The 24,807-nt window shown below is 43.8% G+C and overlaps 1 protein-coding gene across 1 annotated transcript; it reads left to right on the top strand.

Moving 5' to 3' along the window:
- The first annotated feature begins 233 nt into the window (after positions 1 to 233).
- On the top strand, positions 234 to 23,391 carry LOC146205051 (S-adenosylmethionine synthase-like). The gene is made up of 9 exons (XM_084589738.1): positions 234 to 442; positions 3,462 to 3,539; positions 3,794 to 3,916; positions 4,321 to 4,433; positions 4,573 to 4,716; positions 6,221 to 6,439; positions 9,792 to 9,974; positions 13,659 to 13,792; positions 22,556 to 23,391. Exons 1-9 carry the CDS (start codon positions 301 to 303, stop codon positions 22,656 to 22,658), a joined length of 1,239 nt encoding a protein of 412 aa, XP_084445864.1. The 5' UTR covers positions 234 to 300; the 3' UTR covers positions 22,659 to 23,391.
- Positions 23,392 to 24,807: the final 1,416 nt, after the last annotated feature.

The following is a 24,807-nucleotide window of genomic DNA, read 5'->3' as shown; positions in this document are numbered from 1 at the left end:
GAAAACGAAAGGAACCGCTTAAAAAAGAAAACAAACAAGCTTTACACGTGCGGGTGTACTCATATGTTTCTAACTCTAAGCAAACAGCTTTGGTTGACGTCGATTTGTCCTTTGAACGGGCCCGTGCAGGAAGTTCCATCCGGCAGCTGTTGAACGTGGCGCCTTTTCCAGGAAGGCGGGGTCTTATCACGTGACTTCAAGCGTCGGGGTATATATAACCAAGCGCAGCCATCTCCTTGGTCTCTATCTGTATCGCAGTACGGTTGTGTACGCTTCGCTGTTTTCGGTTCGTTTTCGATCATGGCATTGTTCAATAGTGTTGGGAATCACGTTGTTACAAACGGCGAAGCGTTGCACGACGTACACGACAATGAAGAACTTGGTGACGATTCGCTGGAGACTTTCCTTTTCAGTTCAGAGTCCGTCGGCGAGGGACATACCGGTGAGTAGTCCATACATTCTCGATTCCTTTTTGTCTTTGTGTGGCTGTTTCGAAGGGGCTGATCAAAAGAGAGGCTACGATTGTTTTATAGCACTTGAAGCTCACCTTGCTCTTATATTAAAGCGCCGAGATCGGTTTTCATACGATCAAGATCATAACCTCCTTAAGAAATAGTAAATGATACATTTTGTATGAACTCCTAACTTCACTTGCCGCGGAAACTAGCGCGTATTTTGTTTTCAGCGCGGGCATGGGTATTTGGCTTCACATCGAGCATTAGATGAGAGCGCGACGATTAGCACGTTTTTGTGCGCGAGATTCACACGCTTCTTTGTTAGGGTTAGCGCGCCTGTTGAAAGGCCATCACATTTGCTACAGTTGCCGCCGTTTTCGCCTTAACTTGCGGAGCATTGCTGGCATAGCAAGGTGAAGCTTAAGCTGCAGGCGGAGTCTCCATCTCGGCAGCGCTACCCTGATACAAGTACCGAGGAATTTGTCGCTGGACGTTTGGCACTGTTCTACCACTCACGTGGTAGCGCGCTCTGCGCGAACTGAACGGGTTTCATCATCCGCGCGATTCGTAGCGATCCTCAGCTTCTCGCTCCCTGTATCGTCGATACTCTTGCCGTGCGTATGCTATCGAGACTCCTAGAGCACATCCTGCTCAGTGTCCTCCTGCTCAGTGGTTTTAATGATTACCTCGGTCGCTTTTTGATAACGTATCGTGGCGCTGACGACAGAATGCCAAAATACAGCGATTACTCGTCCCTTTCATGGCTGTGGTTTTTCTGATTAGTTGCACACAAACGACGTTTTCACTCACGCAGTTTGGCGCACCCGTTGTCTTGTGACGTCGAACGTATTTGGAGCAGTTGCATATGAAGTGTTCCTTTCCAAATGCCGGGCGCCTTTCTTTTCCCCCGCACATTTTGTGCCACACGCAGCGTTTTTAAAAGAGCGATCGTGTGAGCTGTTGTGACACCACTGATGTATTTATGTGTATAGGTTCAAGTGGGCTGAGATGCTAAATTTTTCTTTCTCCCTGTGTGACAGCTTTCAAATATTTAAAGTACGCGCATCAAAACACCTTGCGGTTTCAAAAATCTGTCTAAGGAATCCTTCAGAACACACTTTTTTGATGTGATATGTGGCTACTATGTAGTATCAGCGTTGCATGTATAAAAAATATTTTCAGCTAAGTATGTTACCAGTGTGTGTGCTTCTATTTGTCCAAATTGCCAGTACATGAGTCGCACAGAGTCCATAGTGGCTGGCTGCAAATTTATAGACCAGGACAGTAGTGAAAAACCTGTGGGGTTTCTCTGGTCAGCTTGTTGCTGTTTGCTTTCTTCTCTTTCAAAGCTATGTTCCATCATGGTACATGTTCTGTCATGTGCAACCCATCTGCAATATGTTAATATTAAAGACCCATTTTTATCTCCTAGTTCTTTTTGCACCATTTCGGCAGTAAAGGCAATAACACGCAGCAGCTGTTCATGTAAGGTTTCTTATTGTATGCCTGGTACAGACGTGACAGAAGCAGCTATTGCCAAAAACTGCAGTCATATGAAACTAACTTAAGCACTGCGCCGCCGCTGTAGCTCAGTAGAGACTGCAGACCACAAGGCAAGGGTCACAGTGGCCACATTTCGATGTACGTGAAATTCAAGGCACCTGTGTACTCTGTGATGTTGGTGCACATTAAAGGAACACCAAATGGTTGAAATGAGGCTTCCCCTACAGTGTCTGTTATAGCCTGTGCCACTTTTGGGGTGGCATACCTCATATACCATACTATACATAAATCAAGCACCCATTTAAAAAGTGGCTGAATTTGAGGGGAACAGTAATGAGCATAATAAGTAGCACAAAAATGAATGCTGAGGAAGTGCGTCCTGTATTCAAAGTGCTATGTGCAAAATTGGCACTATTTCTCACTTTGGGCCAGGTTGCAATTAGCTCAGTACAGGCCCCTGCTGCAATAATGCCAAGCCAAAAAGTTGTTCATGTTGCAAAGAAACATAATTGGAGGCTGTAGAGTAGACATTGTAGGGTAAATCCATTTGCACTCAGTACATGGCTGTATAAGTACTAGCATTCTGTTCTGATTGTGTAATTTTTTTGTGAGGCCACCTTAGCAGAGCTGCACTAGATTGTTTGCACACATGTCACAATAGCTATCATGTTTGAGGTGATGTGTCAAACTCGTGCACTCGTATTAGTGCATTCACTGTGACATGGGTCACAGTTTGGTTATGTAAATGAACACTGTGCTGCCAGGATACACGAAGAAGCAGGACAGATATTGTTGCAAGGTCCTCCTCCTTCGACCTCAGTAAAATCTTGCTGTGCTGACCTCATTAAAAAGTTGTCACCACCACGCATTGCACATTATGAATGAGTGGCGTTATCTACGCCTTGCTGAACGTGTTAGTCCACTAATAACCTGTTTCACTATGGAGGCTGTGAGTGGTGCTCCATAATCTCACATGCGACAATATGTACTACTGGGGACAAAAGTTTCCAGGTCACGAGAAAAGCAAATTTGATGTGCAAGCACCACATTCTTTGGCGATCTCTTGATTTCACTAGCTGATATCGCAACATGAGAGTGACTTTCAGGCCATTAAGTCTTGGTCTCCGGACACCGGCTAACAACAGAGCTATTGACTTCAATTCCTGATTTTGCGTCCTGGAAACTTTTGTCCCCAGTAGTGCAAGCCATCTCTGAACTTAACGCGGGCTACAGCTAATTGCTTATTTCTTCTTAAGGAAAGTTTATTTTACTTCTGGTCTTCTTCTTCTTCTTTTTTTCCTTCACATTCAAATTTGCACTGGGAACCAAGTGGCTGGTGCCGCAGCACCTGCTGTTCCCACAACATGCATTATTTTAAGTTTGGATGCTGTAATGAAAAAATTTCTTGCCTTGCATTTAGTATACTTCTTATTACACACTCTGGTGATATCTTTAACATGTTGACAAGGGATTATATTCAAAAGCCTTGTTTTAACTTTGCAGATAAGATGTGTGACCAGATCAGTGATGCCATACTTGACGCTCATTTGAGACAAGACCCTAATGCCAAAGTAGCATGTGGTAAGTACTGTTATTTTGTTTTGTGTGTATTTGCATGCTTGTTTTCCTGTCTTGCACATAGGAGCAAGAAAAGAACTGTGATATGTCAAAGTGGTTCTGTACCTAACCTTGGGGGAGACGTGCTTTTGTTGTGCTTGCTATTTATGTTACAGATGCCTCTCAAGTTAGCATTTTAGTTTTTCTTCTATGGCTTGTGCTTAACCTTTTAGGAATGAAGGTTTAATTACATAACTGCATACCTTTTCATTTGCTAGAAACTGCCACGAAGACTGGAATGATCATGGTGTTTGGAGAAATCACATCAGATGCTGTGGTCGATTACCAGCGTGTTGTGCGAGAGACCGTTAAGAAGATTGGTTATGACTGCAGCACCAAAGGTAGTGTTTTTGTCTAGGGCTTCGTGTTTTTTGTTGTTTTTCCCCAGACCGCCAAACTCCCAGCGTGTGGTGCTCGACTCCCCAAAGAATGGCCTGTTACTCTATGTATGGCCCCACCTACTTTCCTCAATATTCTTCAGCATAACGGCCATCAGAGTTAATAAATGGGTCTTGCTCACTTTCTCAGACAGCTGTTCTTGCAGTAAGGGAGACAGTAGACTTTTTAAAGTTTTCATCGAGATTTCAGTTTTTAGTGTAAAGCTACAGTGGGATTGAATGGCATTAAGTGAATGTGGTCATCAGGGTTATAGATTCATTAGCTGCAGTTTAGTGACGCTGCTTTTCAATGCATATCATATTTACTTATCAGATGTCGTGTTGTTTTCCTCTCCATTCTATGGCAGGCTTTGACTACAGGACATGTAATGTGCTTGTGGCTATTGAGCAGCAAAGTCCTGAAATAGCAGCCGGTGTTCACCAGCAGCGAAGGGAGGAAGACATTGGTGCTGGTGATCAGGTGAGAACAAAGTTTGCTATTGACAAGGAATTTTGGCATTCACAGTGGGCAGCCTGGCAGCTTCATTGTTTGGTAACAGTACTGTTGGGGATCTGGGCAACTTGTGGAACTCGGTAGGTTTCTGATTGGTCTGTTTCAGGGTCTCATGTTTGGCTACGCCACAGATGAAACAGATGAATGCATGCCACTGACCGTGGTACTTGCACACAAGTTGAACAAAAGGCTGGCTGAGCTTCGCCGAGATGGCACCTTTCCTTGGGCAGGGCCTGACTCCAAGACTCAAGTGAGTGTAGTCTCTTTCAGCTCTGACCCAGCCAGTTTTTCATATATGAACCTCAAGCTTTAGCTGCCTTTGAAGTCTTGTGTTCCTGATTTTGAATGCCTCTTATGGCAACCATTGTGCATTCTTTCTCTTTGAACACACATGCACAGACAGACAGACAGACAGACATAGTAAAACCTAAGAATTGTTCTGCCTTCTTTCTTCTTTTTTTTTTTCTTTATGTTCTCTTAGAACTTTGTCCACACTTGCATCGTTCTTAGTGCTAAAGAGATTTAGCAATGGATGGAGTATGTTGATTGCAATGGTGAGCCAGGATAGCTTTTTGTTTTCAGATGCTTTGGTGCCTAGCACCAGCACACTGTGTGTGGTGGGGAGCTGTCGTAACGACAGACTGTCGCTATATTCTTGTTCCTTATGTTGCATTCCTCAGAACCAACCCACTTGTATGTAAGCAGATAGTTGTAGTTCTCAAATGCTCTGCTCTCGCACCCCTAACACGCTGAAGAAGCTGCTGCATTTCTAGTCTTCTTGTCATGTCTCCGTGGAAAGGGACATCTCGTGTTAGCTTCATTTTCATTGCAAAGGGGCTTGAAGGAGGATGTGCAGGAGTACTGTATTTACATTTTAATAAATGCAGCAGAAATAAAAGATAATAAACATTGCAGTTAAAACATGACCTCTCCAAGCCAACTATGCATGGGCTGATAAAAGGGAGTCTCAACTCTAGTGTATTGTGGGAAACAGCAAATCAAAAAAAGATTGCATGGAAAAAATACAGAAGAGACATATTGCACGAAGTGTATACAACTTATTTAGAACCTGGCAGGAAAAATGGTGGCTAAGTGCTGTGTGATGTGCGACTAGTGATTAATACCGAAACCATAATTCATAAATGTATTGTTGGTAAAGACAGTTAAAAATGAAATCAAATGAAATGGAAAATAAAAACTAAAAACAAAATAACAGGAAAGCTAAAAAGTGCCAAGTCATTGCTTCGTAGGCCTTCATTGTCAAAAACCAGATGAAGCAAACGAATGCACGCTTCTTTAGTCTCTTTTTCAGTGGATTGTGTGGCTTCTCCTAGCATCTTGCTTGTGGTGAAGTCAGCTGTGGGCATCTTGAGAGGCAGAAAAAAAAAATCCTGCTGTATTCATACTTTTGTTCCGAATGTGGCATGAAATTCTCAATTCTGTAATCTAAGGAGAAAAAAAATAAACTCTTATTTCATGCAAATATGGTAAATACAGCATGTTTCTGGAGATTTGTAGAATTCAGTCCAGTTATACCTTACCATGAGGTAGGAAATGCAACTGTTCTGCTTTCAGTTCTTTTCACTCTATGAGGTGTCCGTAATGCATCTCAGCTAAAGGTGCAGTTCAAAAGAAACTAACATTTTTCAGAAACATTGGATGCTTGATGCGACCATAAAGCAGTCCTGTAATTTTATTGTGCACACTTTGTGGGCTTACTGTTCTGTAACCATTGCCACCCTTCATCATTCTAGGTGACTTGCGAGTACTATTTCGACCATGGCAGAGCGGTGCCTATTCGGGTGCACACTGTAGTGGTCTCAACGCAGCATTCCGAGGAGATATCCCTGGAGGAACTTCGCAAGGAAGTAATGGAGCATGTTGTTAAGTATGTGATCCCAGCAAAATATCTGGACCGGCGCACCGTTTACCACATCAACCCTTGTGGAAAGTTTGTGCAGGCTGGCCCTATGGTGAGCTTCAAATATTGGTATTCTTCTGCTTTTTGAAACTTGTGGGATAATTTACAGTTGGTGCACCCACTCTAGTGCCTCTCATTGGCTTTTGTGTTCAGCTGCTGATACCAAGGTCGGGGATTGATGTTGGCCATGGTGGCTGTAGGCCGTATTTCGATGAAGGTGAAATACAATCGTGCCCTTTTGCTGTGCATTATTGGCACAGGTTCTACTCGACCATGTATCTTTTTATTTGCATCAGTGCCATCCCCTGTTGGAAAGCTTTTTTCATTCCTGTGTGTTTGTTTTCGTAGATACCGTCCCTCCTTTTTAGTCCAGTGTGGTGGGCTCTTGTTTTGTAAACTGACCGCAGCAGTGTGGACATAGGAACCCTCCAAGCATTACGCAGGGTATGTGCAGAGTGGTCAAGTGTGCAGCCAAAAGGAAAGCTGTAGGAATGTCGCAGAACACGCTGAAACATGCATGGACTGTGGTGGGGGAAAACCCTTTGCTTTTGTGTGCTTTATACATGTGTGAAAGGGAAAGGCACGACAAAAAAGTGTGGTCAACTTGACTCATGGGCTACGCCTTCCCTTCATCCGTCGGTGAGAGAACAAGTGGAATACCTTCCATAAGATTACATTGCCTTCAAGGCCTAGGCAATGGCTCTGATGCCAGCAAAGCGGATGTGAGGGTTGGCTTTCTAGAGGGAGCGTTACAGGACTTTCATTTTAATGCTTTTTGGGGCATGCATGGCTCTAGTTATCTTTGTAGAGATTGTCTTTGATGGTTGATTGAAGCACTGGGCTTGTTTGTCTAGTGTCCAGACCCTGTCAGTGGCTCTTTAAAGGACCCTAAGTAATCCAAACATAATTTGGACCTCTCCACTAAAGGGTCGTTCGTGATCCGAGTCATTTTATGGTGTTTTAAAACCCACACAGGCAAAATCTACAGCTGATGTTTGAATAACTGTGTTAGGAAGCAAGGTGTGCAGTGTCACTTGTAGGCTAATTCACTCTGGATTACATAGTTTTATCTGACCACTGAGTGAAGGCTACAAATGGCAGTGCACAAATGAAATATAACTGGCATTGCAGTCATGGACAAAAGTTTATGGCATGCGGGCTTATGTGAAAAAATGCCACATTGGCTTGCTACCCATTCGGCGGGTACCGATTTCTTTGAATAGAGCGAGCTGGACTTCTCACGATTCCAAACTTCTCAGTTCACTTGGCAGGGGTGGAAATGCTGCTGAATTATGCTTTTCCTACTCCATTCTGCTCCAAATGCAATATTGCTTTAAAGCTGCTCCAAACTGGCTGCCTCATTGCTTTTTCATCAAATTTAGCATGACGTGGGTTTTTCATGCACAGTGAGCCATTAATAGCATTGCCTAAATAAATGCAATCTTATGCAGTTAAGTTCTGTGAGAAGTGCACGAGGACGGTTGCATGTTGTGAGTTGTGTGTACTCTCCACAGAGGCTGCCATAGTCTGAAACTGTGGCAGCACTCTGATTATAATGCCTCTTGCACTGGACCCAATGCATACAAACTCTAGAAAAGCCTGGAGCATAATAAAGGCTTGTTTGCAAGTACAATTGAGAGCCGAAAGCATTGGATTAATTAATTGTCAAAAAAATGTTATGTGCAAGTGCCACAGCACCTTCTCGGGTTGAAATGAAAGATGTCCCACTGTCGCTCCGGGGAAAACATTGGAAGGCAGCAAAGTAAATTAGCTAAAGGAGGAAGAAGCTACCCTTCAGCGCCGCCTGTCCTCACTAAGGGCACTGCTCACCAATGCCCAGAAATTTATCAGCACAGACATGTGATCAAAAAGATTATACACAGAATAAAAAGCAGAAATGTGCTGTTCATTGATGTGAATTTTATTCCATTTGCTTCTACTCTGTTCCAAATTTTTGCTGAGGTCATTTGAGGTATTTGAAGCATCTGTACATGTTCTGGCCATTTGTCTTGCCAGAGGTGTGTGCACAGGCAGCAAAACATTAAACATTGCGTAAAAAGGAATCAAGTTAGATTTATTTGTGTCTCAGGTAGAGAAAATTGCAATTAATTTAAAGTGTTTGACCTTGGGAACATGATCCAAAACTTAATTTATATGTTCCAAACTCATTTTATTGCTCTAAAGCTGCTCCAAAATACTCTGGCCTTCTACCGCTCCTAGTTCAGTGGGATGCTGTCGAGGCTGCCAAGAAATGTTTTTCTGAGACCCTATGGCCAGCTGTTACAAAAAAACACATCCACTTTCAACACTTGTTCTTATTGCCTTAACGTTGTCCAAACTTCTGCCTTTTAAATTATTTTCTTAGGCACAGTTAATGACTATCCATATGACGCCCTTGCAAATATTAGTGAAAATACTATCGGGAAGAACTGAAACTTCACCATTGAAATTAAAACAACAAAGTGAGAAGAGCTTGTCTGTGGGAAGTTCAAAACCTAGCACTGGTTAATTTCACTTCAGAGGCATGACAATCAGCTTTTATAAGTGTTAACCAACTTTGCTTGGCTATTTTAGATCCAGGAGCTAATATTTGTATTGTCTTGATATTTCATTTTTTATTTGTTTTATTTCTTCCTAGTAGTACATACATGTTCAGAGCTGACATTGCTGCACCTCGTTATATCCGGTTTTTCTGGGCTCTTCATTGTAAGTGAAGCACTTATTATCAAAACCATGGTCTTTTGTGCACTTTCATGGCCAGAATAATGAGGAGCAAGCTATGGTGATCACTTCTCGGGCATTACTCATCAGATATTGCAGTCGCTTCTTACCTCTGCAAAGTAAGTGCTGCCTGTGCACTTGTATGCAAGCACAACAGACTGCCCTGTTTCCTTTATGCGACACAAGGCAAGAGTTGGGGCAGCAACGTGGGTCCAGCATTACTTATGGCTATGGCTAAGCATACCAGCCTTTTATAACAAGGAACACAGCAGCCACCTGTGCTGTGTTGTCAGGAGGATCTGCCAGTCCTTGCAAGATGTTTTTGAGGTTGTGGGGGCATTTTATTCTTGCAGCTGCTTATCGTAAGCAGTAAACTCCTGATAACAAACCCCAATGCCTAACCTAGCAGCGGCTCAGTGAGCACTCATAGAAATGGGTTTTGTGCTTGATGATGTGGCACACTGTGTCTGGTAAGTGGCCATTGTAGTAATATTACACAATGGTTGTCTTTGGCATTCTTTGTTGAGAGCTAGTACAGGATTGTACTTTTAGAGGCAGTTCCTTTTATAGGGTTTGATTATGGAATGTGTTGCAACATTTAACATGCCTATAAGCATGAGGTTTTCAAATGTTGTTGATGGTTGCTTCAGAACAGTGATATGTCCATTCTGTCATGTGTGTAGGGTGATGCAGGACTGACTGGCCGCAAGATCATAGTGGACACTTATGGAGGCTGGGGTGCCCATGGAGGGGGAGCTTTCTCTGGGAAAGATCCAACAAAAGTTGACCGTTCAGCTGCTTACGCTGCTCGTTGGGTAGCCAAGTCTCTTGTCAAGGGTGGAATTTGCAAGCGTTGCTTGGTGCAGGTAGGAGAGTTTTTCTTTTTTTCTTTTGCTTTGTTAAAAAAAAATGTGAAAGGTGATCATTGACCATTCTGTAGTCATACCTCGATGTAGGCAGGAGAGCAATAATGCAAAGCAAAGTATGGTGGGCACGATAGCCACAGTCGCTTATGCACCATAAAACCCCGTGTAACTAAGCAAAGCATAATATGCGACACCCTTGCGAGTCTGTACTTCAGAATATGTCATTCCCTCAATCTATTCTTACAGTGAAAGCTTGCTAATTCAAACCTCAATTATTCAATTTTCAGAATTCGAATTGCACTACTTGGTGCAGCCAATCTCCATAGAAGTCTGTGTGTTAAAAAAAAAAAAGCCCATTAGTTCGAATGTGCTGTCACTTCTAGGCCCTGTGATTAGGTGGTATGGTTATGAGGCTGTGTGTCTCCAAAACAAGGAGAGATCTAAACAGATAGTAAAACCATGGAAGAATGCGTAAAGCCAAACCGGCGCCATGATTGTCGTTGAGTTGATCGGACATGTGCACGCAATGGCAATACGATGAAACCAGGACAGCCTTGTCTTCAATAATAGACCGACTACTCTTGATTTTGTTTTTCTTGCGAGGTGACACCGCTGCTACCACATTGCACTGTGAAGGATGCTGGGCAGGCCCTTACCATTTTCGAGCAGTTCTCCTTTGATGCCCTGACAGGTGTATCAGTTTTCATTGATTGCTATTTTTCAGAGCTGTATCAGAAGCACTGCACTTCAATAAAATTGTAGTCAGTCGCTCATATATGGTCTCTGAAGTTTCAGGCTGGATTATTATTTTTTTGTGTGTGTGTGTGTGTGTGCTCATCATACTAATTTCAGGTGCACTGCAACTTGTGGCTATGCAGAAAAGACAACACTGCAACCAGTATCTAGCCTGTCAGTATTTTTCTACAGGGGAAGGCAGTTCATTTCATTTCCAGCAACCATTGTCCAGATTACATTGTGATTTGTGGTTCTCTTTGGTTGGCTCCTTGTTTGCTGCATTAATTCATGTTTACTGAGATTGTACTGTATTTGCGGTGTGGGAAACTTGTGTATTCTTTAATCCACAAATGAAAAATATTGCAGTGCTGAGACCTTGAGCAAAAGAAAATGGTGCACCTCTAACGTCAACATGCACTCGGAATACTTTCATTGTACAGTAAAAGCTCGTTAATTCGAACTTCACGGGACCGGGAAAAAAGTTCGAATTATCGAATGGCCTCGAAAAAACTGGCCAAAACCATTTGTATTACGGTAAATGTACCCTATTTAGTCTCATAACGAACTCTCTTGCATAATGAACCCACCCAGCCCCGTTCGTGCCTAGGAATCTGAAAAATAATAATAATAATAAATGCGTCAGTCGTTAGCGCGTCCTTCGGATTCCCGCCCAACACATTTCTTGGCAGTGCTCCAAGATGCTGCACAGTGATAGCGGCGTGTTTATCTTTTGACATTAGCTCCGGCAGGGGGGAGAAAAGCGAGCTTGGCAAAGTGCCAGCGCTTGTCCGGTTGTGCAAGCCTCCTTTTCAGTATGTTAGCTCGTGCTGGGGCGGGCGGCGCCATATACTGCCACTCCAATCATGGAATGAACGTGCTAAAAGCCAGCGTCATGATCGCGGCTGGCTGACTGGTGTGTGTGCTTCCGTTGACCACTGATGGGTGGAAGGATAGATGGCTTTCGCAAAAAAAAAAGAAAAAGTTTAACCCATAGTGCTCGTCCGAGATCACAGCCTTTTATGGGCGTTGGCTGGAACCGCGGCGACAGTACTCATCCCTATTTCCAAATTAACAGGGTTGGAATTAACGAGTATTTAGTTGCGAGCTACGAGCTACGGAGGTTGCGCAGAAGGGAGAGCAGGCAGCCGCCGCTGCGCGGCCATGCACTGACCTTGCCGCGGCCGCCATCCCCTCCCTCCAACGCTGCCTGCCAGCCACCACGCCAGTCATGGTGCCATTTAAGTTTTACCTGGTTCCATCTTCTGTCCCCGTTTTGGACATGCGCAGCCTCTAATTATGCCTACCGATCGCGGAGATGTTTCTTTACTTTCTTTTTTTGCCGTGTGATGTGCGCCAAGCCGCCTAGACGCAGCGGCGTGTAGTTCGAATTATCCGTAGCGGAACTGACTCGCATTCGAATTAACGGGCTTTTTTATACACAGATCTCTATGGAGCTTGGCCGAACCAAGTGTAGTTCGAATTATCAAGGTTCGAATTAACGAGCTTTCACTGTAATACCATCAGCAACTTGTCTTTTGCTTCTGATTATATTGTAACATATAACCAGTAATGTATTGGCAGCTCCTGTGCTACTTTTGAGGCAACATCATGAACTCCAAAACTGATGTTAGCTACTCTGCTTGCCAATATTGTTTTTGTTGCATTTGAATTCTTATTTGGGGTCCTTCGTGCAGGAGACACACACACTTCTTTTTCACCGCAGTGTGCTTACTATTGTTAATGTACTGTGTCTTGTCACACAATGTAGACGAGACAATAGACATTAAACATTCCGCTCAAGACAGCAGTCACTGTCCTGGCTAATTTGTATGCGATGAGTGATTGAGCTGCACAGAATTGTAACAGCATTCAGAAAATTATCTTCCACTTTAATGGGCTAGTGACTCTACTTCTAACGTATGTCATAGGAAGTCAGTAAAAAAAAATAAAGTACTGCCTTGAAATGGTGTCGCTGAGTACAGCATGCAGATTAATTTTATTGTGAATGCAAATTGCTTCTCTGGAATTCAAGTCATTTTGGCTCTTGCAATAATTCTGCATATACTGAACTCCCTAAATGCCCTGAGATGGCTCACTATAAATTTCACTCTTTGTCTGTGGAAGGAGGTAGCAGTTAAGAGGACACGCATGGAGCGAGCTAAGTTACACCAAGGGTGTGCTTCTGCACTGCTTTTGCTGTGGCTGCGTTATTTCAATGCAGCCCTTATCTGACGCAGTCTTTATATTGCATCACTTCAGTTAACGACAGAAGGAAAGCAGATAACAGAAACAATTGGTTTGGAGCCAGCCTGTGCAACTGCATCTCCTCCATATCTAAATGTGTTTCATTCGCCGTGGCATGGGTTTACTTTCGGACATTTGCTTGTTTGCACTTGTGTTGCAGCAGCGATGGCACTGCACCGTCGTCCATAACAATTCACGCCATATGTCAGCTTGCGTGGCATTGGCACGGCAGTTCAGTGGTGTAGAGCCTCGTTTGGCCAGTGTGCTGTTGCTGTTTCCTGCTCACTAAACAAAGGCTGTCAAAATGCTGGCGCAGTGCAAATGCCATCATGAAATAGTACAGTCAAACCCACTTTAACAGTACCTCTTTGAAGAATATATTGGATACAACAGTGGACGGCCGTAGCGCTGTCAACTTTGCCATGTGTTCTATGGCAAAATAACCTGCTTACAACGATGCTGTAACAGTAGAATTACATTTGGTCTCTGAGTGCAAACCCTAGCAGGAAAAAAACTTCATGAGGTCCTGAGAATGATCAAATTCCTGCGGGACATCATTTGTGTTAAGTCTTTCTCTCAGCTTTGTGCAGCAGTTGGATGCCCTGCAGAGAGATGTCAACAGTATTGGCGTGAAGCTTTCAAAATAAATTTAAGCTGGTTGATTACATATTACAATTAACAGTTGTCTTGCCTTTTTATTTGCAGGTGTCATATGCTATTGGCATCGCTGAGCCACTTTCAATCACCGTGCTTCCTTATGGTACATCCAAGTACTCTCAGAAAGAGCTGCTGGAAATAGTGAACAAGAATTTTGACCTGCGACCTGGTATTATAATCAGGTATGTCAAGCCCAGTCCAGCTCGTGTCTTCTCGTCTTCATGTAGGGACGGTGGTTATAGGGGCTAAATGACAATTCATGAATTGCCTGGTTTCTTCATTAAGGGGAGATGCTCCTCGAACATTTTCTTTTTCAATATTACACCTACAACCATGAAGCTTGGGTCATTGATAGTGTTTTTCATGCTGATTACAAATATGGTCTTAGTTTTTATGCATCTTGAATAGTTTTTGTGTAATAAAATAGAGACCTCTAGAGTAAAATATAGGGCTTTCTGTGCACACTTTTTAGAGAATAAAATTATGTTTAAAGCAGCCTGCTGTAGCTCATATTGCTGCTTAGGTAAAGTAGTGTGTGCAAAGCCAGTTGAAATTTATGCACAATATCTTTTATGTAAAAAAAAATTCAAGAACACCAAAAGTGTATATTCTGAATTCTGCTAGTCAAAGTTCTGAATTTTTGGAAAACAAATGTAGAAGAGATAGCGATAATTAAGATGATATCCGCATTCTGCACACTTTGAAGCAGCTGTGCAAAAAATTTCATCCGACAATTACAGTCAACGACCGATTTTTCGGACCCTCTAGGGAATGCAAAAACGTCCGAAAATTCAGGCAGTCCGAAAAAGTGAATGCATGAAAAAGGCACACCATTTTACAAACATTTCTTGGATCAAAACAGTCAAGGACGAGATATTAGGGTTTCGAAACATCAAAGCATGAAAAAGAGTCGTTCAAAAACTCTATGCAGCCGACAGCCTGTTTATTATGCATGTGTCGTCACGGCAGCCGGCGTTATTGCTGCAATGTCTTAAGGGGGGACACCCCTCTTAAAACTTTTTTCCTTATTTATGGGTGGATCTGACTGAAACTTGCACCATTAATGTACTTTTGCATGCTGATTTCAAATATCTGATTAGTTTTCTTGTAGATGAAATAGCTTTCAAAATATTACCTAATTCATGTTCTTCGTTTGGAGGTGAGTTAATTACTAAACACTTTATGGCATGATGAGAATAGCCCTACCAGAGTGATCTAGAAGGATCATAGAGTGCCGCTAGTCATGAATTAACGTGGTAGAAGAATTTGAACCAAAGTTACAATAAGTCAAACTTTTATGAATAAAAGCCCAGGTTGGCACCTAAGATTGATAATTAATTCTGTAAATGTTGCCGCATAATAACTGTACATATTTTTGTCCTACGGCACTGTCGAAGGTTTTCTGTTTCTAACAAGACAAGAATGAGAGCTATAGCACAAATAGACTAAGAGATATCTCTCCTCCAAAATTGCAGCACCCTCAAAATTGCAGTTTTGAGAAAACGAGGAAAAACACTTCACAGCATGTAGGTGTAAATTATGTAAATGATTGATATGTCAACAAGATCAGAAACAGGTGGAAAGTGATCTGAAGCGAAAATTAATGGCCTATGCCAATTTGAGCCAAAGTTACGCAATAGGAAACGTTTGAAAGGAAAATTCCATTTGGGTACCGAAGACAACATAACCTTCTCAGCAAATTTTCTTTTGTGGTCACTGCATTTACCTTGGTTTCATGAGACTCGCAGGATTCCCTTTCTAGAAAAAAAATTTTCAAAGCAATGGCAAGAACAGGACCAGAGATATTGATCTTTAAAAAATGCAACACTACCAAAATTGGGGGATTGTCGGAAGCACTCAAGCCTCACGGCATTTAATCAGGAAGGGCAACCCCAAAGACCTCATGCTATTAAAATGCACCAGGAGCATAGTCGGGGTGCATGCTGTCGCGGTGTTTTCTTTTTTCTGTTTTAGCAACGCCAAGCGAAGCCGCCCGCTTCTTTGCAGAACGTGCGCTACGGCGCAAGTTCTTTTCTTCAGCTCTCCTGGACCCAGTTGCTGTTACATTTGTACTGCATTCTTGCAGAATTGCTGCTGCTGTATGCTTGCAGCCGGCATTGAAGCGCAGCACAGCTTCTGCTGTGGCTGCTTCCACAGCAAACAGTGATGAGTGCCGCTCTTTGTGGATCAAGGTCCAGATGACCGAGTGGAAGCTTTCGTTCGAGTTCTGGGTCTTCCCCCGAATGCACCTCTGCAGCAGGCTCTTCTCTGATAAACGACTATAAACAGGCAAAAGAGCATCAGCCACATCTCTTGGCAGACTGTAATTGTGCTTTGGTGCAGGCTCCTCTTTTGCCTTTGCAGCGTTGTGGCGGCACCATGACTTATCACCGGTAGGACACAAACTGTGTTTGGGGCAGTCATCAGTAGATGTGATGTGGTAATATGTCGCCATCACAGCTCGCTGCATGGCATCCACATCACCTACATTTGATCGAAGCGCTCGGCCATAATATATTGCCAGCTTGTCAACTAGATCAGCTGTCAGCCTTCCTCTGCCGCCAAGACTTTGCTTCCCTGCACCCTTGTGTCTCTGCAAGAGGTTGCGCAAAGCTGCTCCCATACGCTTGTGCACGTGATTTATGCAGTCCTCTTTGACTATTTCAATGTAGCCATAGATTGCAGCATCTTTAAGAGCACTGAACGTGCGACTGTCCCCATCGCATAGCATGGTTGTGTAGCGCATGTTGTGGCGCTGCAGAGATCTTTCAAACAGAATTTTGCCAGCCTCTACCTCCATTTGACCAGCCTTGGAGTTGGTGTTTTTTTGGCACTGGTGGCGTGATTTCCAAAGTTCGTAGCCGTCAGTGTTTGGCTTAGGACCAATTTCGCAGCCCAGACAAAAGTTTGACAACACCACATAATCAAGCACGTAACCAGTGAAGAGTTCCACCACGGCACCGACGCCTATATGTGATGAGTGTCCGCGCGTCATCCATGTGCCGTCGTAGCACACGGCAATGTTCCCCCTATGCCCAAAACACAAGTCATCGTAGACCTTCGCCACTGCCTGCGCGGCTTGTGCCATAGCGGTCGTGGCGGCTCGGGTAGCAGCGGGTTGCAGTGTGTTCTTCAGATGCCGTTGAAACGTCTTGTTGTGCATCCCACGCCGCGACAACCCCATCGCCGAAAAGATATCGTTCATTGCTGTCTGGCCGTTACCGGTCGACAGCATTGCTCGACTAGCCAGAATATTCAGCTCAAAAGGATTGCACCTTTTCTCGCCGTCAATCCTCCGCGAGTTCCACTCGGCCGCAATCTCACCGCAGTTGTCGCACAGCACGATCAGTTTTACGGCGAGGCCATAGCTCCGGTCGCTGGTAATTAAACGCACGCATCCACGACACGTTTTGCACCGCACGGCATCCAGAAGGATATTCACAATGCTGAGGTCAATTACCGCATAGGAGGCCGTTCCGTCCGCATCTGACTCTGCGGACGCACCACTTGCATCGGTGAACAGCGCGGTCTTTCGTGCCGTCGCCGGCGTCGATACCAGTCTATCAAGCGTAGCCTGCTCACGGGCACTCACTTGAGTTATGTCACTGTTAGTGACAGGCGCGGTATCAATACGTACACGACTGCAGTCGGCACGAAGAACGGCGCCGTTGTCCAGCGGAATCGGAGAAGCGTCGCCGCCCGCAACGTGATCGTCACACAATCCCGCAGCACTGGCACTTGCTTCTTGCACAGTATGCAACGAAGTCGCATTCTTAACGCGTTTCTTTGGTTGCTTTCGCCCATACTTGTGCAAAGAGCGGTACTTCTTCGCGCCTGGCATGACTCTCGCGTTGCACTAGCGTGGTCGGCAGAAAGACAAAATGGCGTCACTGGGAGTCCGCATTTCAGGGCTAGCTTGCCGGAACCAACCAAACGACGCCATTTTGATCACGTGCCTTAACCGGCCAATAGTAGCGTGCGCTGCATGCTATCTTTTTGTTTGTTTTTTATGGAGAAGGCGGAGCGCACAGGGTTGCTTTCCGAAATAAAAAATAAGCCGAAAGCGCGCACTTTCGAACGAGACCAAAATCGCCGCGGTGGAGCGCGTAGTTCTCATGCGCCGGGCGATCGAAATTGGGTGTCGTTTGTCCACAATTTAAAGGGCAGTAGGTGTGGTACTGCATTTTTTAATCGCTATAACTTCATAAATACGCGGGGTATAAGGATGAAAATTTGCGTGCAGATGCGGAATGGTGCGAGGAATACGAAAATGAAAAAATTGAAAATCCGATTTTCAGGCCGATTTTCGGTGCCAAAGAGCCGTGTCCCCCCTTAAGGGGAGAGGCTACCTTTGAATACCAACTTCGTTGTTTCTTGAGATAATTGAATGAAATTTTCAGGGTAGACTCATGGCACAGCCATTTGAATAACTGCAAAGTTTCATGGAGCTGCGCACATAGGTACTCAAGTTAGAGAAGTATATCAGAATGGTTCACATGGGTTCCTTGTTCCATGCCTGGTGAACTTGCAAAATGTGTTGGCACTATGAAATTCATTATGAAGGTTCCTGAATAGGTAGGTACCGCAGCTGTCTTGAGCAGAAACTAGCTTGTATCACGGCTATCGCTCTTACCAGCAATTTGCTGCTGGTCAGCGATCTTCACGAGGGCTTCATACTTGATATTCGGCTCAGTATTCCATACGCGAACAAATTTTAGCACGCTTTATTTCGGACATCGGTGCTAACGATCCGCCGTGTCGTTAGCGAACGGTATGCGGGAGGAGGGGCCACAGCGGCGGTGTTTACGGCGGTCGAGGAGGTGCTGCCATCGTGCGGTGCTTGACCTTGCTGTTGACGCCTTGTCGGACGACACTCCGGTACTCCTGAAACTATGCTATATAAATAAGATATTTGTAAATGCAGCTTCGTTCTGCCGATCCCTGCGTCGCTTCGGTTGTTTTCCCTAATGGGCAATGGCCACCTAACCGATAAGGGCGGCGAGCTGTGTAACAGCCCGCACAGAGTTCGAGCAGCGCACGAGCAGACGACTTTCGCAGCTACCGGAAGTGTGCCCGTGACGTCATGGCTGCAGTGGCCGCAGCGAATGGCAGCTTCTAGCAAGCCTTGCCAGTCAACTTGCCCGTGACGTCACGGGTCAAGGAAATAGTTCCATGCGACACCACCAAGCGACATTCTCTCTGCCTGCGAATTTCAAAAAACGCTGTTTTTAAAAATTAATAATAAATCACTGGCTTTGTTCCAAGGAGTTATACTTTGCGTTAATGCTCAAAAGGATGTATTCTACACACTCAACACGTTTGTCAGTGCCTTCTTGGGGGCCGTTTCCGTGGACCTTTAAGTCTAGTTCCCTCTAGGTTACATTCACTTCAGTACTTACGTGCATGCGTTTTTTCGTGGGAGCACTCTTGGGTGCGGCCGCTTGTGTTTCTTGGTAGAGTTAAATCTCAATGCTACGAATCCCGCGGGACCGCAAAAAATTGCTTATTTTGAAATGTCGTTGTAATGAAAAATCTGCGATTATAAGCCAGTGGTCAAACCTAGGTATGAAAATGACGTACCTTAGTAGTAGGCACGTTTGTAGACAAGCAAAGCCTCAAATGAAACTGTTGCACTAACTCCAAAGCTGGCTTATTTGAAGAAATCAAATATTCTTCTTCTGCCGCGTGTAGCAAACTACCACGCACTACATTACACCACTACAGTAGTACATACATCTTCCACTTTGCACAGCACCTCATCTGGTGAGTGACTGCACCGAGCGATAAAAGTATGGGCTTTGTCCATGTGCAAAAAAAACGTCAAAGTTCGATATGACCTTATCTTCAGTGCTCTATGCAGTTTGAAAATCTTGTCTGTCTTTCAAAATGATCACAACAGTCGATGGGGCAATGCTAGCTGTCTACAGAGGCCGATTCACTTTTTCCCTGCATTGATTTCTTGTCGTGAAAGCTGCATTACTATTTTCCTGGCTGCTGTCATTGTCTTATCTCGCACAAAATAAGATCATTCGCAACAAAAAAAAAAAGAAAGAAAAAAAATTGTCCTCACGCGCGAATGCACAAATGATCGACCGGCGAACGACACACAACACAGGAAGAAAAAAGGCAGGCGGCTAGGCCTGCTGGCTACTGCATAATAAACCACAGCTTTGTAGAAGGCTAGGAGCTGGCACTAGATGTGGTAATGATGATAGCTACAGCCCACGCACCATACACACGGAAACTGCAGTTTCTGTTTCATGCGTGAGTTGCGAGCTGTGGCGCTGTTAATTTTAGCCGAATTTGTAATACTGATGTTCCTAGATTACAGAAGAAAAAATAAGATACGTGTGTTATTCTGAAATACTTGTTATTTTTAAATTCGTAATTCTGAAATAGTTTTACTTTGAAAAAAATAGGACGTGCTTGGGGATTCTTAAACAATTTGTTAATGTAGTGTTCATAGTTACGAGATTTGACTGTATATGGCACTCAATTGTAGGAACTGCGATAAGTCATAAGGAACAGGCCATCCGTAAACTAGCATTCCAGGCCATCCACAAAAAAAATTATTTGTAAAATAGTTGAAAAGTTCATGTGTCATCAGTGGTCTCATGCTTTATTTTAATGCATAAGCATTAAATGGGTAAGTTTTCAAGGTCGTGTCACCAGAGGTTTGTCAACAGGATTATGTTCGAACGAAACGAGTGATAAGAAATGGTTGCATAGGTAAGGGATGAAAAAAATCTCACTGGGGGAAAACATTTGGTGCATGCTGAGTAATTAGTTAATTAATCAGATGTAAAAATAGCCAAGGGGGATAATGTCGACGTCCAAGGGGAGTCTCCTGGTACCAAACTTTCGGTGTTACATCATAGTGTGACATCAGAAACCGGAAGCCTCTTCTTTCTTCACACAAAGAATGTTTATGCAATCTCCCAGTGCGTGTGCCGCAGTGGTCTCAAACGTCTTTTTCAGTGGACAGAGCTCTTGAGTGCAACTACGTTTCCATAATTTGGTGCTTCAGCACAGTCAGAAATAAGCTTTCTTTCAGCAGTTATTCTATTACAGCGCAAGAAATTTCACACCTTCGGGTAGCCCTTCATTTAGGTTTCGGTTAAAGATCACCTTGCCAAGCTGCACAGTCTGTAAATTTTGATTGGTTTCTGCCTTAGTATGCGAGTGCTTGCTCCTGTTGTTAAGATGTGCCCACTGCCATATTTGTGTTTAACAATGCTTTGATTGGTGGGTTTGTATGTCGTTTTTCTGCACTTAAAATTCAAAGGGTAGTTTGTATTCCTTGAAGGCTGGCTGTTGTTGTCACGCTTGAATTGTGATGCTGAATAGCAGTTTTGAAATTGCAGTACTACATACCTGATGACCCTCTCGATTTTTTTACTGAGCTTTCCGGTTGTGTATCACTGCCCTGTCCCTCCTGAAAAGTTGCCTTCGCTCATACTAAAATGCGGCGTCTCTCATAGCCTGAGTCGCTTTGGGACGTTAAACCCCATAAACCAACCAACCATACTAAAATGCGAAATCTTCAGCTGTATCATAATCGGCAGCTTCACCGTAATGGCTGCTCTAGCATCACCGGCATTTCATTGGTCAGCTAAGCAGCTGATCAAAGCTAAATTAGCTGTGACTGGATGCATTTCATGTTTTCTGTTGGAGCTATTTGTGTGTATGTTTGGGGCTAGCTAGGCTGCCTGTGTGTGGTGCACAGTGTAAAGATAGATTTCTTGTGTGCTTGCAGTCGTGGCACTATCAAAGCCCAAGAAGAGATATTTGCAGAAGTTTTTGTGCTCTTTTACTTCCTGAGAAATGGCAAACCTTTGCACTTTGCATGTGTGGATGCGACACCAGCATGTCTCATGGTGGCGGTAGAGGTGATTTGAAACTAGAACTTAATTTTGCTCATCAGTGTGCAATACAGCCTCCACCATCTGTTGTTTGTAAGGGGTCAGTCTGGACCACGCTTTGAGCAAAACTGCTCCTGCAGTTGCTAAGTCTCTGCAAACAGGCTCATTGGACATAGCCTAAAGGATAGGGCAACCAAATCCCCCTCTCCCACCTCTTCCCGGAACAACACTGAATGCTGCCGACCCCCCACCTTCCTTGGCCTGAATAAAAAGATTTCCTGATTTTCGATGTCACCAAGTTGGCAGGTATGGTACTGCATAATTCACTTCTTGGGTACCTTGATAGCATTGTTACCGAGAGGAGGAGTATTCGGTCTTCTACAGTGATATTGTGTCCAAAGTACTTGACTTGCTAGAAGTCAAAAAAAATAATTTTTCCAGTCTTCTGCGCCGTTCGCCAGCAGCTAAACTCTCCTTGGCTTCCATGTCGAGCGCGTCCAAGTTCACCGGCGTTCTATAATTTGTTATAGAAAAAGAAAGGCGCAGCATCTGTCACTCACTAAAGGCAAGAAGCGCCGCCCGGCGGAGTTGTAGCGCACTCGTTCCCACTTGGTCTTCATAGCTGACGGCAGATGGGTGACGTCACCCTAATTGAGTGACTTAACTATTTTAGTCTTCGGTACTTTCAAATTGCACTCCAATCGCAGTATCTGTCACTCGCAGAATCCCACTATCATCCTCACGGTAGACAAGCGGAATTGTGAAAAGCACTCTGCTGGGGATCTAAGGAATGGAGGTTCGATTTCCGGATAGAAACTAATTTTTTTTTTTTTAATGTGGAGGAGTCTCGCGCCTCTTTAGCGTTGATAGGCAATGCCGGCAGAGCTTGGCGAGGGGGCTGTGCAACTGGCCTTGGCTGTGACGTCGCTCGGTTGCGGCATACGGCACACGCGAAGCTCGGTTGACACCCTCGTAGTGAAGCTTTTCGCTTCAAAAGCAGTGCGTTCTTGGTGCTTCTTGTTTTAATTGTATTTCACTTCAGGATTCTTTAAGAAGTCACATTTTCTCTCTTATTTATTGCAGGGACTTGCAGCTGAAGAACCCAATCTACCAAAGCACCAGTGCATATGGACACTTTGGCCGCAAAGAATTCCCATGGGAGATTCCCAAGCAGCTGGTTCTTTAACACATGCCCTGAACAGCAAAGGGTGTGCATATTTGTCGAGTGGGCACTTCTGTGTGCCATGTCTAGGTCTTGCGTTCATTTCACCTTGCTAAATCAAAGGGGACGATTTCTCACATAATTTTATTACCTGCGAAAATTCCTGTCTTGCATATACATTGATAGCTTGCAGATATGCGAGTGAGCGTGATTGTCATGTGTGTGTTCAGAGATAGTTCGTTAGAGCTTGTTTCTACCAACGAATGAGCAAAGAATTAAGACAAATTGCTTGTTGCAGGGCATTTTTGACGAGCCATGTTATACCAGTAGTCAGCTTTTTTTTGCTTTGTTAACAGTTTTGTTGTATTTTTATAATGTTAAGAATCGGCATGAGTTATGCAAGGAAGTTATAATTTGTTTGTTACATGGCTGCTGTATCTACATGTGTTTTAAGTTGTATGTTGCACCAGTGTATTATCGCATGAAATGGTGCAGTCCAGACTCTACTAGGCACTTTTGTACTTGTTTATAGGCAATTGGTGATAAGGGCATTTTATTTAGCACTGTGAATGGGTTCGAAAACAGCAATTTGTGATTTGTGACCTCACCTGCATTTATTTCAAGTATAACATGGCTGATTCCTTTTATCCTTCGGGCCATATCATTGTTCTTCATTGGGCAGTGGTTTTGTTACATGCAGTAATAAATCCTGCGGTACAATAAAGTTCATTCAGGCCTTCAGGCCTGTCAACTCTTGTGGGTGACTCCCTTTATGCATTCATCTACTGGAGTTGTGATTTTAAGAATATTATTCAGAATCTGTTTGCAACACTGCAAAAGGCAGTCCAATCGGGATCATGGGTGCTACTATACATAATTTCTCTGAATTTGTGGGGGCGCAGGAGTACAGTTATCTGTTGTATTGCACAGGAATTGAGAGGCAGTAGTACAACTGCCTATTATACTGCATAGATATGCGGCAGTTTGCTACACCTCATTGGAACAGAATTGCTAAACTTGGAAATTCCGTATGCTACTTATGGTTTGAAGCCTTATTAGAGAGTACTTGGGCCGCTGGCTTTACTGCTTCACCACATATGGAGGCTCCCTTTAGCGTTGCCAAGCTCTACAGTGAAGGCTTCATCTTGTCTTTGCGGTCGCCAGATTTCTAACTGGCGAAAATTAAGCCACATTGCGCGGTTCTGAAAAAGTAAAGCCTGGTGACTTTTGCACATTTTAAAAAATCTCTACAGTCAAACCACTACTGCAACTAAGGATTTCCAATTTCCTGGCAGCGAACCATGTAAAATAATGCAGTTTTCTTCACAGTGAAATATTTTTTTGCAAGTCATTGTGCATGAAATTTGTGAAATAGACCTATACAATTTATTTTTCAGTAATTTTTTTTTATATCTAAAGATGCCTTACAGTCTGGCATTCAGCCAGAAAATGTTTTAGGGAAGTGCTCTGTATCAAAAAAGGGAGCTGTTAGGTGTCTCGTGCCCCAAAAGGATAATTTTTATTACATTTGAGCAAAGCTGATATGGCCCAAGACATCTGGTAACAATAGCTGTGAGATGAGGATGTGATGAACTGGTGCAATTAGTCCATTTGACATGGCAAAAGCTATAAGTGCTGATTAGGTTACTGGAAAGCTTCATTTGTGAGGTATGGTCCAGGAGTAGCCCAGACAAGCATCTACAAAGAGCCGTAAACAGTCGTTTAACATGTGTGTCCAGAAAAGTTTGTCGTAAACTGACGCTTGGGAAAAAAAAAGTCTTTCAGTGTCCCAGTCAAGCATGCTAACCTGCCCACCACTACTATACAGACTTCTTGCAAACATATATAATTCTCCTTGTCTAGCGTAAGGACACTGCATAGAATTGAGGGAAATAAATAGAAACATTAAGGACAAAAAATGGTGAAACTTAAACGTGGAAAAATAGTTACGAAAATTATCGATATAAATGGCAATGCCTCTAGCAGCAACAATGCTCTAGCTTTCACCTTTCTCCAGTGCAGGCTGTCAGGGAAGTCTTCGTAATATGAGCGTGTCATTTTCTTTTTTTGTCCTACTAAAGCTGGTGGTTGCACTGAATGCCTCTTGTGCAACAATTGCTCATTTTGCCTCTGCATTGTACTGCCCTATTCTTCGCATGCACCTTGAAGGTTG

This window comes from Amblyomma maculatum, chromosome 1 (genome assembly GCF_055883805.1).
Source record: "Amblyomma maculatum isolate TAMU_Amacu chromosome 1, ASM5588380v1, whole genome shotgun sequence".
Classification (NCBI taxonomy): domain Eukaryota; kingdom Metazoa; phylum Arthropoda; class Arachnida; order Ixodida; family Ixodidae; genus Amblyomma; species Amblyomma maculatum.
Note: the sequence above shows the minus strand (reverse complement) of the source record. Positions and strands in the feature narration are given on the sequence as shown.

Coding starts and splice junctions, on each gene's coding strand:
- LOC146205051 (XM_084589738.1), top strand. CDS start 301: ATGGCATTGTTCAATAGTGTTGGGAATCACGTTGTTACAAACGGCGAA. Junction 4,717..6,220: donor GGCCTGACTCCAAGACTCAA/GTGAGTGTAGTC, acceptor TCATCATTCTAG/GTGACTTGCGAGTACTATTT. Junction 13,793..22,555: donor CGACCTGGTATTATAATCAG/GTATGTCAAGCC, acceptor TATTTATTGCAG/GGACTTGCAGCTGAAGAACC.